At 48.3% G+C, this 13787-nt stretch overlaps 1 protein-coding gene across 1 annotated transcript in view; it reads left to right on the plus strand.

Annotated features, from left to right (window-relative positions):
• The window catches only part of LOC130608014 (collagen alpha-1(VII) chain-like), a 110180-nt gene that overhangs the window by 25747 nt on the left and 70646 nt on the right, over positions 1-13787 (plus strand). The window contains exons 8-20 of the mRNA XM_057425596.1: positions 1864-2010; positions 2188-2307; positions 2926-3084; positions 3962-4090; positions 4817-4966; positions 5378-5515; positions 5946-6092; positions 7019-7138; positions 10334-10480; positions 10743-10937; positions 11265-11404; positions 12600-12723; positions 13606-13749. Coding sequence (XP_057281579.1) covers positions 1864-2010; positions 2188-2307; positions 2926-3084; positions 3962-4090; positions 4817-4966; positions 5378-5515; positions 5946-6092; positions 7019-7138; positions 10334-10480; positions 10743-10937; positions 11265-11404; positions 12600-12723; positions 13606-13749 — 1860 coding nt within the window. The remainder of the gene's footprint in view (positions 1-1863; positions 2011-2187; positions 2308-2925; positions 3085-3961; positions 4091-4816; positions 4967-5377; positions 5516-5945; positions 6093-7018; positions 7139-10333; positions 10481-10742; positions 10938-11264; positions 11405-12599; positions 12724-13605; positions 13750-13787) is intronic.

A 13787-nucleotide genomic window follows, 5' to 3' on the forward strand; every position in this document is an offset into this window, starting at 1 on the left:
AACAGCTCCAGAGGACATCAGAAGGGAAAAATGTTTACAAAGGAGATATAAAACTGCCTTTATTGCTTTGTAATGAATATCATTATTCATTAAATGGATATGACAGGGCCCTGAGCAACCTGGACTAGGAGGAGGTGTCGTTGCCCATGGCAGGGGCTTGCAACTGAATGAGCTTTAAGGTCCTTTCCAACCCAAACCACTCTGTGATTCTATCTCTTCAGTAAAGCCATATCCCACCCCAAACTTCACTCCTTGTTCAATGCCCCAGCTAGAAATGGAGCACACATGCTCATCCTGCCATGTCTTTGCAACAGGGACATCCCTTCTTGAGGGGACAGTGCAGGACATCCTCAGATGAAGCAACAAGAGCACATCACCCCATATTTGCTCTTTCTGAGCAGCTCTTTAAACCTGGTAGCACTTCACCACAAATCCAGGGGTGGCAAAACCCCAAGGAGCATCCCCCCCTAACTGCTGGGCCCTTTCAGGTCCTCCTCCGCTATTCCGTCCCATCCTGGGCCTATGTGTTAGGATGCAGTAGTGTGGGGATCCAGGTACCTTCTGCCCATCCCTCCGCAGCCGTCCCGAGCACTGGAGGGGGTTGATCTTTCTTCTCTCGCTTTTAACAGAGAATGGATGAATATAAACGGCTGATGTAGGGGGAAGGTCCATGGCTGGGATGGGAGAAGGGGGATGGGGCTCAGGGTGCTGATGGAGCAGAAGATGGGGACATGGCACCCTCCAGTGACCAAACTGCAAATGGCAGCCTCTCCCCAAAACCCCAGCATCTGCTCCTTCACATCTCTGCCCGTCTGAAGCAGGGTGTGATCACAAGGGATTAGGTTTTAACTCTTTTCCTGCCATGCTGAGAGGTGTAGCTGAGCAGTTCCAAGTCCACAACAAGGATATATCATATGCTAGAGCATCTCCCATGTGAAGACAACCTGGAGAAGAGAAGCTGTGTGGAGACCTCAGAGCAGCTTCCAGTGTCTGAAGGGGGCTACAGGGGTGCTGGAGAGGGACTCTTCATCAGGGACTGTAGTGATAGGACAAGGGGTGATGGGTTCAAACTGAAACAGGGGAAGTTTAGGTTGGAGATGAGGCAGAAGTTCTTCCCTGTGAGGGTGCTGAGGCACTGGCACAGGGTGCCCAGAGAAGCTGTGGCTGCCCCATCCCTGGCAGTGTTCAAGGCCAGGTTGGACACAGGGGCTTGGAGCAAGCTGCTCTAGTGGAAGACCCGTGGCAGGGGGTTGGAGCTGGAGGAGCTTTAAGGTCCCTTCCAACACAAACCAGTCTGGGATTCTGTCTTTTTGGGCATGAGTTGCCTCCAGTGTCCTGCAGGGAAGGCAAAATGACTCCAGCATTGAGTCACCCAGGGCTGAGGGGGGTGTGGACCCTCTTACGGGACTGCTCCCAGACCCATGTGTGGCCATTTGTGTGCTGCTACCTGATTTATCTTCTTTGGCCTCCAAAGCCCTGAGTGGCCTTGCTCTATTGGTGATCCCAGAGGTCTGCCCCAATGGCTGTGGGTTATTTCTACCTGCTTGTACATTAGCTCTTCTTCCAAGATTTGTTCTTGGAATCATAGAATCAACGGGGTTGGAAAAGACCTTTAAGATCATCACGTCAACTGTTACCCCAGCACTGCCAAGGCCACCACTAAACAGTGTCACTAAGGGCTGCCCTTTCCCTACCACCTTTGGCTTGAAGACCTTGCTGGTGCACATGCAACCAGGAGGATGGAATGCTATTGAGTCTCACACACGGTGTAATGGTTGTTTGCATGATTGCCCATTGCCCTCCCAGACAAGGAGACCCAAATAGGGTGACCCAAAGGAACCCAGATATCATTTCCCTTTGCAGAGGGCAGCATCCAGGATGTGAACCTCAGCAGCACCTACAACTACTACATGATCCAGGGGTTGCAGCCTGGCACAGAGTACACCGTCACCGTCAACCCCATCTTTGGGGATGTCGAGGGACCAGTGGTGAGCAGTAAAGCAATGACAGGTGAGTAACAGCCCAAGTAGACATGGATGGGGCTGGCAGCATAGAGCTGGTGTCATTTGTTGTCACCACCCTGCCTGTCATCTGGTGCAGAAGGCAGTCTGGGTCATTATAATTTTGGGGGGCCACACAGGTGCTGTTGGGACCTTGATGCAACTGGGCAACCCTGCTCTCTTGCAGTGGCATCAAGCACAGTCCAGATGCTGAAAGTGAGTGAGATATCCATCAACAGTGCTCTGGTTTCCTGGGACTCAGTTGCTGGGGCCACAGGGTACCGAGTGGCTTGGGGTCCTACACCAGGTGAGATCCAGCTCTCCTTCAGTCTGCATCACCTCTATCTCCTTCTGTAGCATGAGAGATGAGGCACTGGGAACCTCAGCGGTGGTGGGTAAAGGGGTGCAGATGCAGCTCATAATTGCTCTGAGCAGCCTCTTCCACACCTTCAGGCTATGAACTGAAACCGGAATGGACTTGACCTACAATGCCAGGGGCAGGGTGCCTGCAGAAACTACATTCAGCTTGATCCTGGCCCAACACAGTCTTACATCACCTTGCCTGGTCCTCAGGGAACAGGCGGAGCAGATGATCTAGCGCAGGAGCTTTGCAATGCCCTGCAGATGCTGGGGAGAGGCAGAGCACATGCCCATGTTAATGTGGGCCCTGGATGTGATAGCTGGTTTGGTTTCTTTGGTTCCTCTGAGCTGGTTTTGATCCTGTAGTCATTCAAATTCCCAAATAAATAGCCACAGGAAAACTCTTGCCCCAGTGCACACATGGGTGGTGTCCTTCAGCTGAGGTTCAGCTAAGTTGGAGATGGACTGCCAAGGAAAGCATGGTGTCCTTCCCAGCGTGCAGCAGAGCTGCTCTCCAGACTCTTCAGTCTTCACCCATTCCTAATTCATTTCCTCTCTTCCAAAGAGTTCTTTGGCAAAGACCGTCCTCACCAGCTGGCCCTCAACAAGTCAACCACAGCCTACACGCTCCGCAACCTGGCCCATGACACCGAGTATGTGATTTCCCTCTATGTGCTTTTTGGCTCAGTGGAGGGACCAGGGATCACAACTTCAGCCAGGACATGTGAGTGTGGGCAGGACCTTCAAGTAGCTACTACAGCACACAACAACTCTTCCACCTCTGGTTCAACCTTGTGTAGCCCTACAAAGGTCTTACACTGTACTTCCTGCATGCTGCTCCCATCATCTTCCAGTGCCTAAAGGGGCTACAGGAAAGCTGGAGAGGGGCTTTGGACAAGGGCCTGTAGGGCCAGGCCAAGGGGAATGGCTTTAACCTGGCAGAGGGGAGACTGAGATGAGCTCTTAGGCAGAAGCTCTTCCCTGTGAGGGTGCTGAGGCGCTGGCACAGGGTGCCCAGAGAAGCTGTGGCTGCCCCATCCCTGGCAGTGTTCAAGGCCAGGTTGGACACAGGGGCTTGGAGCAAGCTGCTCTAGTGGAAGGTGTCCCTGCCTGTGGCAGGGGTTGGAACTGGATGATCTTAAGGTCCCTTCCAACACAAACCATTCTAAGTTCTCCTTCTCATGTTTAGCAACCCTGGAATACAGTATGGAGATAAGGGGCTGGCCTTTGTGAAGAAGAGCACAGGCAAACACTGATGTTCAGCACCCCTGGGAGCTCTGGGCAGATCTTTCACCCTGCAGACAGTGTGAGGGCACTGGGATTTGGTTCTCACATCTCCCTGGATCACTGTACTGCCTGTCCTGGGCTTCCAGAGGTGTTCCCATATGCATCTAGAGCAGAATGTGCTCCTTGATGCCAAGGGAGGTAGGTTGTGCATGTGTGGCCCAGGCTTCAAGCAGGGTGTGATGATGAGACACTGAGGACAAGCAAAGATACCACTTTTAACCCTTTTATATCATTTTGGCCTCATTATACTGCCAATGAGGAGCCCCCGTTTCACAATAGTCAGGGCACTGTCTAATTCTGTCCTCACCTTGCAGCTCCTCTTGGCTATGTGTCCAATTTCAAGGTGACGTCCTACACCAGCACAAGCCTGTCTATAGCCTGGAGTGCCACAGCAGTGGCCACCAAATTCAAAGTCACCTGGAGCCCTGTTGGGGCAGGCAAAGGTGAGCAGAGAAAGGGTGAGCAGAAAGGTTGCATGTGTCTATGGCCATGGTAGACACCTTTCCAAACTCCTCATCTACTGCCTGGGGTAAGAAAGTGATCTCACTATTGAGAAACATGGGCCTCAGCCTGCACCCACTGGCGATGGCACCTTCTTTCCTTGTATTCATGTACTTCTGTTTATGAAGATAACCCCCAAGTTTGTGAAGCAGTAATACAGCAAGGAATGGCTATTCTCATTACAAGGGAGACATTGGGGAATGGCTGAGGGACCTGAGGGGTTCAGTCTGGAGAAGAGAAGGCTCAGGGGGGACCTGATGGCTCCCTACAACTGCCTGACAGGAGGATGGAGCCAGGAGGGGCTGGGCTCTGCTCCCAAGGAACAAGGGATGGGACAAGAGGAAACGGCCTCAAGCTGCCCCAGGGCAGGTTTAGATGGAGCTGAGGAACAATTCCTGCCCCAGAGGGTGCTCAGGCATTGGAACAGGCTGCCCAGGGCAGGGCTGCAGTCACTGTCCCTGCAAGTGTTCACACAGCGTGGAGACGAGGCCTCAGTGCCATGGGTTAGTGGTGGCCTTGGCAGGGCTGGGGAACAGTTGGGCTGGATGAGCTTAAAGGGCTTTTCCAACCTGGTTGATTCTGTGATTCTTGATTCTGTTTCTTTTGGAGGGATGCCACCAGCCTCACTGCAGAGCTACAAGCTCTGAAATATCCCTTTTCTTTGACAGAAAACCAGGTTGCCAAGACTCAATACCTGGGCAGTAATGTGTTGTCTTATCGGATCAACCACTTGCTGCCCAACACCCTGTATAAAGTCAGTGTTCGGGCTGTCTTCAGCAAGGCCGAGGGGCCAGAGGTGACCCTGACTCACCGCACAGGTATGTCCTGGTGGAGCAACCCTCTTCGTGCTGCGATGTAAAGGTTGGATTCATGGTCTTGTGCATTGCACGTTGATGGTGGAGTGATATGAGCAGCCCTCATAGCTGGTAGCAGTAATCTATGGCTCTTCTCATGAGCAGGAGTGGACACATCCTTCTGGCACGTTAAGCAGGCTCCATCCTTGGCAGTGTTCAAGGCCAGGTAGGATGGGGCTTGGAGCAACCTGCTCTAGTGGAAGGTGTCCCTGTCCATGGCAGGGGCTTGGAACTGGATGATCTTAAGGTGCTTTCCAACCCAAACCAGAAAGTAGGTGTTGCATAAATACCCAAATCTTTCTTCAGGGCCGTGAACCTTCTGTTGTGTAACTTGAACTGTTACTTCAAACATCTTACCCTGGATCATTTTTCCAGCATCTTCTGGAGACTCCAACCCCATCCGGACCATCCAGGATCTGAGGATTACTGACACTAGCATAAATAGTTTGAAGCTGTCTTGGAAGAGGCTTCCTGGAGTAACTCACTATAAGATATCCTGGGTGCCATTCAATGGTAAGCAACCTGGTCTCTCTGTCAAGCGTGTTATAAGGACAGAGCACAAGGAACCCCCAAAATAGGAGCTTAGATGAGCTCATTCCTTTTCCCACAGATAATCAGGGCAGGTAAGAACCATAGTGTTTACAGAGCCAGGTTGCAGCCCTGTCACTGAACCAGGTTTTAGTCACTAACAATGGTATCCATTGGACATAGGCATAGTTGGGATTTGGGACGTCAAAGAAGCGGATCCCTTCCAACAGCTCATGTGATGCCTTTGTGACCATATCTCTTACCTCCCTGTGCCTCAGTTTCCCCGTATGCAAAACGAGCTCAGACCCAAGTCCCATAAACTCTGTATGAGGAAGCTGCTGTAACAATGATTGTTAATAGGAATTACCTTGTCCTTTCTATGTACACGGTGGGGTTTTGGAACGTCTCCTCTCAGGTGGCTTGGAAACCTCCCAGCTGGTTGCAGCAGAGACAAACTCCTTCACGATCCCCAAACTGAAGGAGAGCACCACCTACACCATCTGCGTGTCTGCAGTGATCAGGGGAAAGGAGGGAAGCCCCACGCTCCTCACAGCCAAAACCTGTGAGTATGGGACCGCAAGAGCACCTCTCACACATCTCTATGGGGCTGTCTCTTCCTAGGGGCTATGATGAGAGGTGAGGATGGAAAAGAGCAACATTGGCTGATAGACACCTTATTATTTCTCAGGTCCCACTAGGAGCATGCTAGAAAACATGCATTGGTCCTTTCTCCTTATTACTGAGAAACCATGGGACTTTGCCTGTCTTCCCCTGTCAAAAACCACCACAAGATGTTATTTTTGTGACTCATTATCTTGGAATTATCTCTTTAGTCACGGCATCTTGACCATTTCCAGTAGAAAAAGACAAAACATCACTCACGATGCTGTGGCATCATGCGACCTGGTTGCTGCTGCAGATGAGATGGTGGAGAGGGTCAGGGGAGTAGATCCAGTGCTGTGGCATCAAGGAGCATTAACATGTGGCACACACGAGCAGGCAAGATCTTAATTTCCCATGCCAGCAGTTCAAATGTCACAATCAGTTTAGAGAAACACCCAGCCAAAGATCTGCCAACAGTTACTTGCTAAAACCCCACTGATTCCCACCAGTTGAAGATCTGATTTGATCCAGCTTTCTGGAAAACCCTGGAGTGCTGCAAGGGTTCTTCCTCATACCAGGCACATGGTGTTTTAGGAGGCAGAAGATCTCCAAAGCTGTTTGCAGGCTAAGATGTGTTTCCTGGCGCACACATATTTGCACCCTAGGGTAGATATATCATCAGAGATTCACCAACAACTGGAGCTGTGAACAAGTGTAGCAGAGATTTGCTTCATGTTCATTATTTCTATCTGGACTTTTTCCTTTGATTTCAGTGGGGTCAGGATGTACATCTCCCAAAGGATGCATCAGTTTCTTTCTGGCTCAACCAAGCTTTCAGTGGTAGCTTCTACCCACCCTAAGCTTTGTTTCTTTCTCTTCCAACAGTGGATTTACCCAAAGTGACCGAGTTCACAGTGCAGGAGGCTGCAGAGACCAGCATTGTGCTGACTTGGAGGGCTGTTCCTGGAGCATCCATGTACATGTTAACGTGGCGCTTGTCCTCAGGTAATGTGGTTTTGGGGGAGGGGAAGAAGGGTGGCTTGGAATTTGGTCCCGTCTTGTGTGAGCTTCCCCATGACCCAGGGGCAATTGAGGATGGAGCATGGATGTATCTGGCTTGCCCTCTGGTCTGTACCTGGTCTTGGAACCAGCAGATGCTGCAGAAGATGCAAGTGGCAGGTATTAGCTAGGAAACTTCTTCCCACCGCTACCCTTAAGTGGCTGCTGCTACCTTCAAGTCTCATGACTTGTGTCTGTCTCCCTGCTACCCAGTTTGACCTGGGATAGATGATGCTGTCACTGTTGGCACCAATACAGTCCCTTCTTTTGGATCCATCTGGACTTCGTTCAGCAGAAGAACAGAGGGTTGGCCTTGGAGCCTTCCATACATCATGTCCCTTCATCTCAGCTTCTTCATTTGGCTGAAAAAGAAGGGGAAAAATAGATGCTGGTCCATTGAGGAGGCTCACAAGATGATCCATTTGGCCATGGCAAAATCCTCTGTGGAAGAAAAAGGAGACATGAAAATTACTGCTCTAGTGGAAGATGTCCCTGCTCATGGCAGGGGGTTGTAATTGGATGAGCTTTAAGGTCCCTTCCAACCCAAACCACCTTGTGATTCAATTTAGGAAAGCTCTGCTGGTGGGCATTATCAGTATCTCTTCCTCTAGGGTAACTACCTGTCCATCAGGGATAGTTGCAGTGAACCAAAACGTTGGGCTTTGTCATCCATAGAACCTTAATGCTCTGTTTAAAAGCTTTTCTCTATGGTAAAGAGCTTTCAAAACTTCCTTAACCATTGCTCACAACTTCCAGTGTATCTTTCTTTTTCCCATTGGTTTGCCCTTACAGGGTTTGCCCTTTTCAAGCACCAGCTATATCATTTCTTTCCTGGAATGGGCTTAAATCTCTTTGAATATAGCAACTTCCCTGCCATTGCTGCTTCAGCCTCTGACTTTTTGCTTCATCTTCCCAAGTCAATAAAGAAAAGGAAACCTGACACAATTCCCCTGTGCTCCCTGCAGTGCTTTTTGGAGTTACCAGGTCTTCAGCTTTCATTCTTATTGTAATTCCAAGGACACTTTGGTATTGGCAGCTTAAGACTTGCAGCATATGTCACTCAGGATGAAGTCTCCTGTGGTAGCATCAGTTTGTTGCTCTACATATTATGGGTAAGTGATTAAGGAAGTGAACATTCAGTTCTCGAGGGTGATTTAAGTGATCTAATGCAACCGTTCCCCTCCTGTGCCATGCTGTTAAAGTATCGACCCCTAAGTATCCAAAAATCATTGCTTTCAGGGTTGTCAGGGGCTCAAAAATGGATATCACCATGTCTGACAGTCCCCCTGTGCCCTCCCTGGATCGATCCGTCTGAAATAGGTTTATAACTATTGATTTCACATTCCAATCAGACGAATCTTGCCACCACGTTTCAATAGTACCACCGAGATCAGATTTATACTTATAAGTGGGTAATTCCAGTTTCTCTTGTTTAATCACCCAAGCTGCCAACATTAGTGCATAAAGGCAATTAAGAATTCCTTTCTTTTGGGTCTCTTGGTGGCTTGATTAATTTTCTTGTCCACAACTTGATTTTTTCCTAAATGACTGCTCATACATTACACATGTTCCTCCCCCCCCCCCCTTTTAAGCTCATATAATGCTCTCCTCCCTGCTGGCTCATTCTAGCCAGCCTGACCTATAAAAGATTGGGTCCCCTTCTACACAGCTTGAGGTTGTCCCAGCTAGAGACCTCCTCTGTCCAGTGTTAAACAAGACCAACCATATGTATGGCTCCATCCAGAGCCAGCCTTCATCTCCCATGAGACAAGAAGGACTTTGAGCTGGCCTGGAGAAGAGCAGGCTCCTGAAGGGGAGACCTTAGAGCAGCTCCAGTGCCTGAAGGGGCTGCAGGAAAGCTGGAGAGGGGCTTTGGACAAGGGCCTGTAGGGCCAGGCCAAGGGGAATGGCTTTAACCTGCCAGAGGGGAGACTGAGATGAGCTCTTAGGCAGAAGCTCTTCCCTGTGAGGGTGCTGAGGCGCTGGCACAGGGTGCCCAGAGAAGCTGTGGCTGCCCCATCCCTGGCAGTGTTCAAGGCCAGGTTGGACACAGGGGCTTGGAGCAAGCTGCTCTAGTGGAAGGGGTCCCTGTCTGTGGCAGGGAATTGGAGCTGGAGGAGCTTTAAGGTCCCTGCCAACCCAAACCAGTCTGGGATTCTATGTGAAATCCCTATTACGTGAATCAAAGGGGTTTAGCACTGCTCAGTGGCGTAGCTGGAAAAGGAAAAGTAGCTGAACTTGCCTCTTTGGGAGTCTAGAGTGGGTGGTGGACTCCTGTAGGTCTGTGCTTCATCAGTGCTGTCAGCTTGTGTTTCACACAGCAAATTTCTTTGGGCAAGGTAACAGTCATCTTAAACCAGTTATTACTATTTGAACTACCCAAAGGGAGAGAAGTAGAGTGCTTTGAGTCAAACTCCAAGAAGGAGCAAAATCTCCCTTCCAAAATTTTGGGGAGTAATTGAGAACATTTAATGAAAATGGAATAATCATTTACACTGATTTAATTTCTTTCCATAGGAATTGAACTTTTTCCTATTTTTGAAGGGAAAATGTTGTTTCAGAAAGAAAAGGTGCGAGTTCCACTTTGAACAGTGCCAAAACGCTTCGATCAGTATTTCCAAAATGAGACACTTCTAAAAGGTCAAAACATGATTATGACATTTTTTGCAGCTTTTTCCTATCATTATTTTAAATCCAAACCATCCATTGTATTTCTCAAGTAAGTTTGATTCAACTTTTCATCAAACTTCCCATTCATCAACAAAAAAAATCCTGTTTCTAACCATGCCAACCACTGCAAACCATTGGTCTACCACAGAGCTCAGCCTCAGGCACCATTTAAAGCAAATGCCCTCTCTAAATACTTGTACAAATTCCAATTTTCTTTTCCTGTTCATGTACTCAAGAATTCCCTTTTTGCATGCAAACAAGCTTAGTTCATCTGCTTTAGGACCTGACCATTGCAGTTTGCAAACATGTCTTACCAAGAGCCTCCGCTCTGAAGCCAAGGACTCAATTTATGCCCAAGCTCCTGGTTTGTCCAAGTTGATGTTATTGGAAGATGGATGCTACAGAAATGGGAGTTACTTTGAGTTTCTCTGGCTCCCAGTCAATGCATGGTTTCTTTTCCCTTTTCTACAGCTTCTGATGTTTCCCAGGAGCTGTTATCAGCAGCTTCGAGGTCGTATCGAGTGATGGGACTGAGCGCCAAGGAGATGTATTTGTTTTCTATAAGACCAATCTTTGTAGATACTGAGGGACCAGAGACAACTCTCCTTGGGCAAACAGGTATGAAGGCTGGAGACTTGCATAGCATTTTTGTCTATGGTAAATGCTATTGAGGCTAATTTCTTGGCTTCTTTACCCTTCTGACTTTTGGTAGATTGTGGCATCATAACTAAAAGAGGTTTAAAACATAACTAAAAGAGGTTTAAAACATAACTAAAAGAGGTTTAAAAAATAACTAAAAGAGGTTTAAAACATAACCAAAAGAGGTTTAAAACATAACTAAAAGAGGTTTAAAAACACCTCTTCTGTTTGTCTCTTACAGTGGGACCTCACGTAGGGTCACCTGCACTAATCACTCCAAGTGAATTGGATATGATGAGATCTACATCCATATCTCCCAGCAATGTGGGGACCGCTCCTCTTCCACTGGCCGCCAGCACAAATCTACCACCAACCCCAGAGACCCCACTATCAACCACTGCAGTGTCTGCACTGCTGACGACTGTCCCTGGACCAAGTGAGTGTGTACCTGTGTGTGATATGATGATGATGTAGCAGTGGGCCAAAACCACCAGGGACCATGGTCTTCTCTGATCTCAGAAGCAAAACTAGCCTTTATTCATTGAGTAGTGAGAGGGGACAATATCAGGGAAAGGGAAGACACAAAGCCTATAAAATGGAATGAAGCTCTTAGAACTGTGCAGGTGAAGGTGCTGCCTGCTCACTCACCAGCTGTGGGCATCACAAGAAGTATTGGGTTTGTTTTGTTGCTCTGAACATAAAGAAACATGCTTCTGCTTTAGGACCCCCTCCAGTTTACAGAGATCCTCTCTTCCCTCTGCAGTCTGTGGCAAGCTCAAAGCAGACATCGGGTTCCTGGTGGATGAATCCTCGAGCATTGGCCAGGGCAATTTCAAGAAAGTGAAGGATTTCCTCTTCCGGATCATTTCCTATTTCCCTAAGATTGGGCCTGAAGGGACACAGGCAAGATTTTGTGCTTCTCTCTCCTGGAGGTGTTTTCCTTCCAAGGGTTCACCGTTTGCTCACCCTTACTCTGAGAGCAGTCTGTTTGCTTACATGTTGTGGATCAGAAGGACTAAGTGCTCTGCCTAAGGACATGTATTTGTCCAACAAAGACACAAATAGAAGTTTCCTAAATGTCAGCTTACTCGTTTGGATCTATTTCCATTTCTTGGTTATTTTTCCAAGACCAGAAATTCAACAGGAATAAAGCAATTCCAGACCTACTGAAATGGTGTCTAGGTTATGGAGTCCAGGGATGTGTTAGGGGCATGTACCCCTTTAGTGCCCCATTTCTGCCGGCATCCACACTGCTGATGGTTAGAGACCCAAGCTGGGGCCCAGATGGGAGACAAGGCACATGCCAGCAGAGGCCTCCTCTAGACAAGCAGAGGATGAGATCCCCAGGCCGTGCTGTGAAACACCCCAAGGACAAATGAAGCCTACAGCAAATGACAGCAAAGCCAAGGGAAGACTCCGTAGATCATTTATTTGGGGTCATTTGTGCTTAATTAATGTAACATTTGAACTAGCTCTTCAAAAAAAGAGACCTACATAGCTCACTTTCAGTTGATCAGGAGATGGGAACTTCTTGCACTCTTTGTTTTGCAGGCAGCTTTGAAGCTTTAGGTACATGATGCAGTTGCCTCAGCTTATCAGACAATTCTGGGGTGATGAAAGCAATTTAGGTCCTATAATATGAGCTGAGTAGATCCCTGTTGACTGCAAAAGGAAGCCAGCAAGGGTTTCATTCAGGAGGGATGGTGCTGCCGTAGGAGGTACTGCAGCAGGAGATGCTCCCAGCCAGCCATGAGCAGCCCAAAGTGTGCCGGTCTTCTGTCGGTCCTATTCTGTATCCTCCAGCCTGTGCAGAAACCTGTGATGCCCTGGAGAGTCAGAAAGAGTATCTTACCTACCCTTAAGCATATGGACTGTACCCTATGTGCCTGCCAACCTGACAGACATTTTTGTTCCTGGTTTCAGTCTGCAAGAAACACAGTCTCTTGTCTCTGCTCTTTTTCCGCCACAACTAGTTATCATCTAACTAGTATTAACTATCTAATTAGTGTATCATCTAACTCAAGGCAGTTTACTGAGTGATGGCACGTTTATTGTGTGCCTGAGCCCTCCATGGTTTTAACCCCCTTCTCTTTGGCAGGTTGCTGTTGCTCAATACAGTGAGGAGCCCAGGACAGCCTTCTACTTCAACCAGCACCATGACCGCAACAGTGCCCTGAAAGCCATCAAGGGCCTGCACTATACTGGAGGCAACACAAGAACGGGTGGGTATGGCTGAGCTGCAGACATGGGGTTGACCTTCTAGCCCCAAGACAGAGTCTGAAGGCCAGGGAAAGCATCTGAGTGTTTTGAACCCATTTACTTGGTTAGAAAGTTATGGCCCAAAGCTCTTTAAAGTTTGAGGACAGAGAATTGAATGCAGTTTGATTGCCAGGGATGGTCTGTCCAAGCAGCCTGATGTCCTATATCTAAATACCGGGTTTACTGCTGGGTTCCCCTTCATAATTTTATAACCTTGCCTGCACTTGAAGGGGGTTTTTACGTCTGGCTTGGAGATAAACCCCATAGACATTAGGTGAGGAGAGCGGCTGCTGAAGCATCTTTATTGCTCTCTGTATGCACGTTTTCATCAGCAAATTCTGTTATTGCCTTGTATAACCCAAGCAACAAAACTACGTGCCCCTTCCTATTTTCATCACCTAATGTCCTTTGTTCCCATTCGTTGACAAGTAGCACAGCTCTTCATTAGCTCAGGGTCTCAGAAATCCAGACACTTTTGGTTTATGTAGTTCAAAAGCTCAGAGACAGGCAGGACTTTCCAAATGCTTATTCCCAGCGGAACAGTAGGGTTTACCTGGATCCCTGAAGGTCCATGAGCAGTAATACTAAGTTGAAAGTAGCTTGTTTTAACCTTGCCATTTTCAAATGGCCCAAATAATGTCTTCCCATCAGTCAACATAAAGGGAAGCTTTATGTGTGTTAACTGAAGGCTTAAATACCTCCTCCTGGCTCAGTAGTATTGGTCAGGAACACAAAAATGAGGCTGATCCAAATACAAGAGCAGGTCAGAAAAAGCAGGGGTGAAACTGGTCAGACTGCAAATTCCTGGGTAACCCAGCCTCTGATCTTTCTTTTTGTTTGCTCAGGTCTTGGTATAACCTACATGCTGAAGGAGTTATTTCAGTCCTCCAAAGGGATGAGACCAGATTTCCCTCACATGATGGTGCTTGTGACTGATGGGCAATCCCAGGATGATGTGTTGCCACCGGCCAGAGTAGCCCATGCTTTGGGTAAGAGTTGCCCCGTTGCATTTCACTGAGCCCTTGGT

This window comes from Pezoporus wallicus, unplaced genomic scaffold (assembly GCF_028554395.1).
Source record: "Pezoporus wallicus isolate ANWC-B61680 ecotype Strahan unplaced genomic scaffold, APGP_CSIRO_Pwel_v1 contig_4722, whole genome shotgun sequence".
In the NCBI taxonomy this organism is placed as follows: domain Eukaryota; kingdom Metazoa; phylum Chordata; class Aves; order Psittaciformes; family Psittacidae; genus Pezoporus; species Pezoporus wallicus.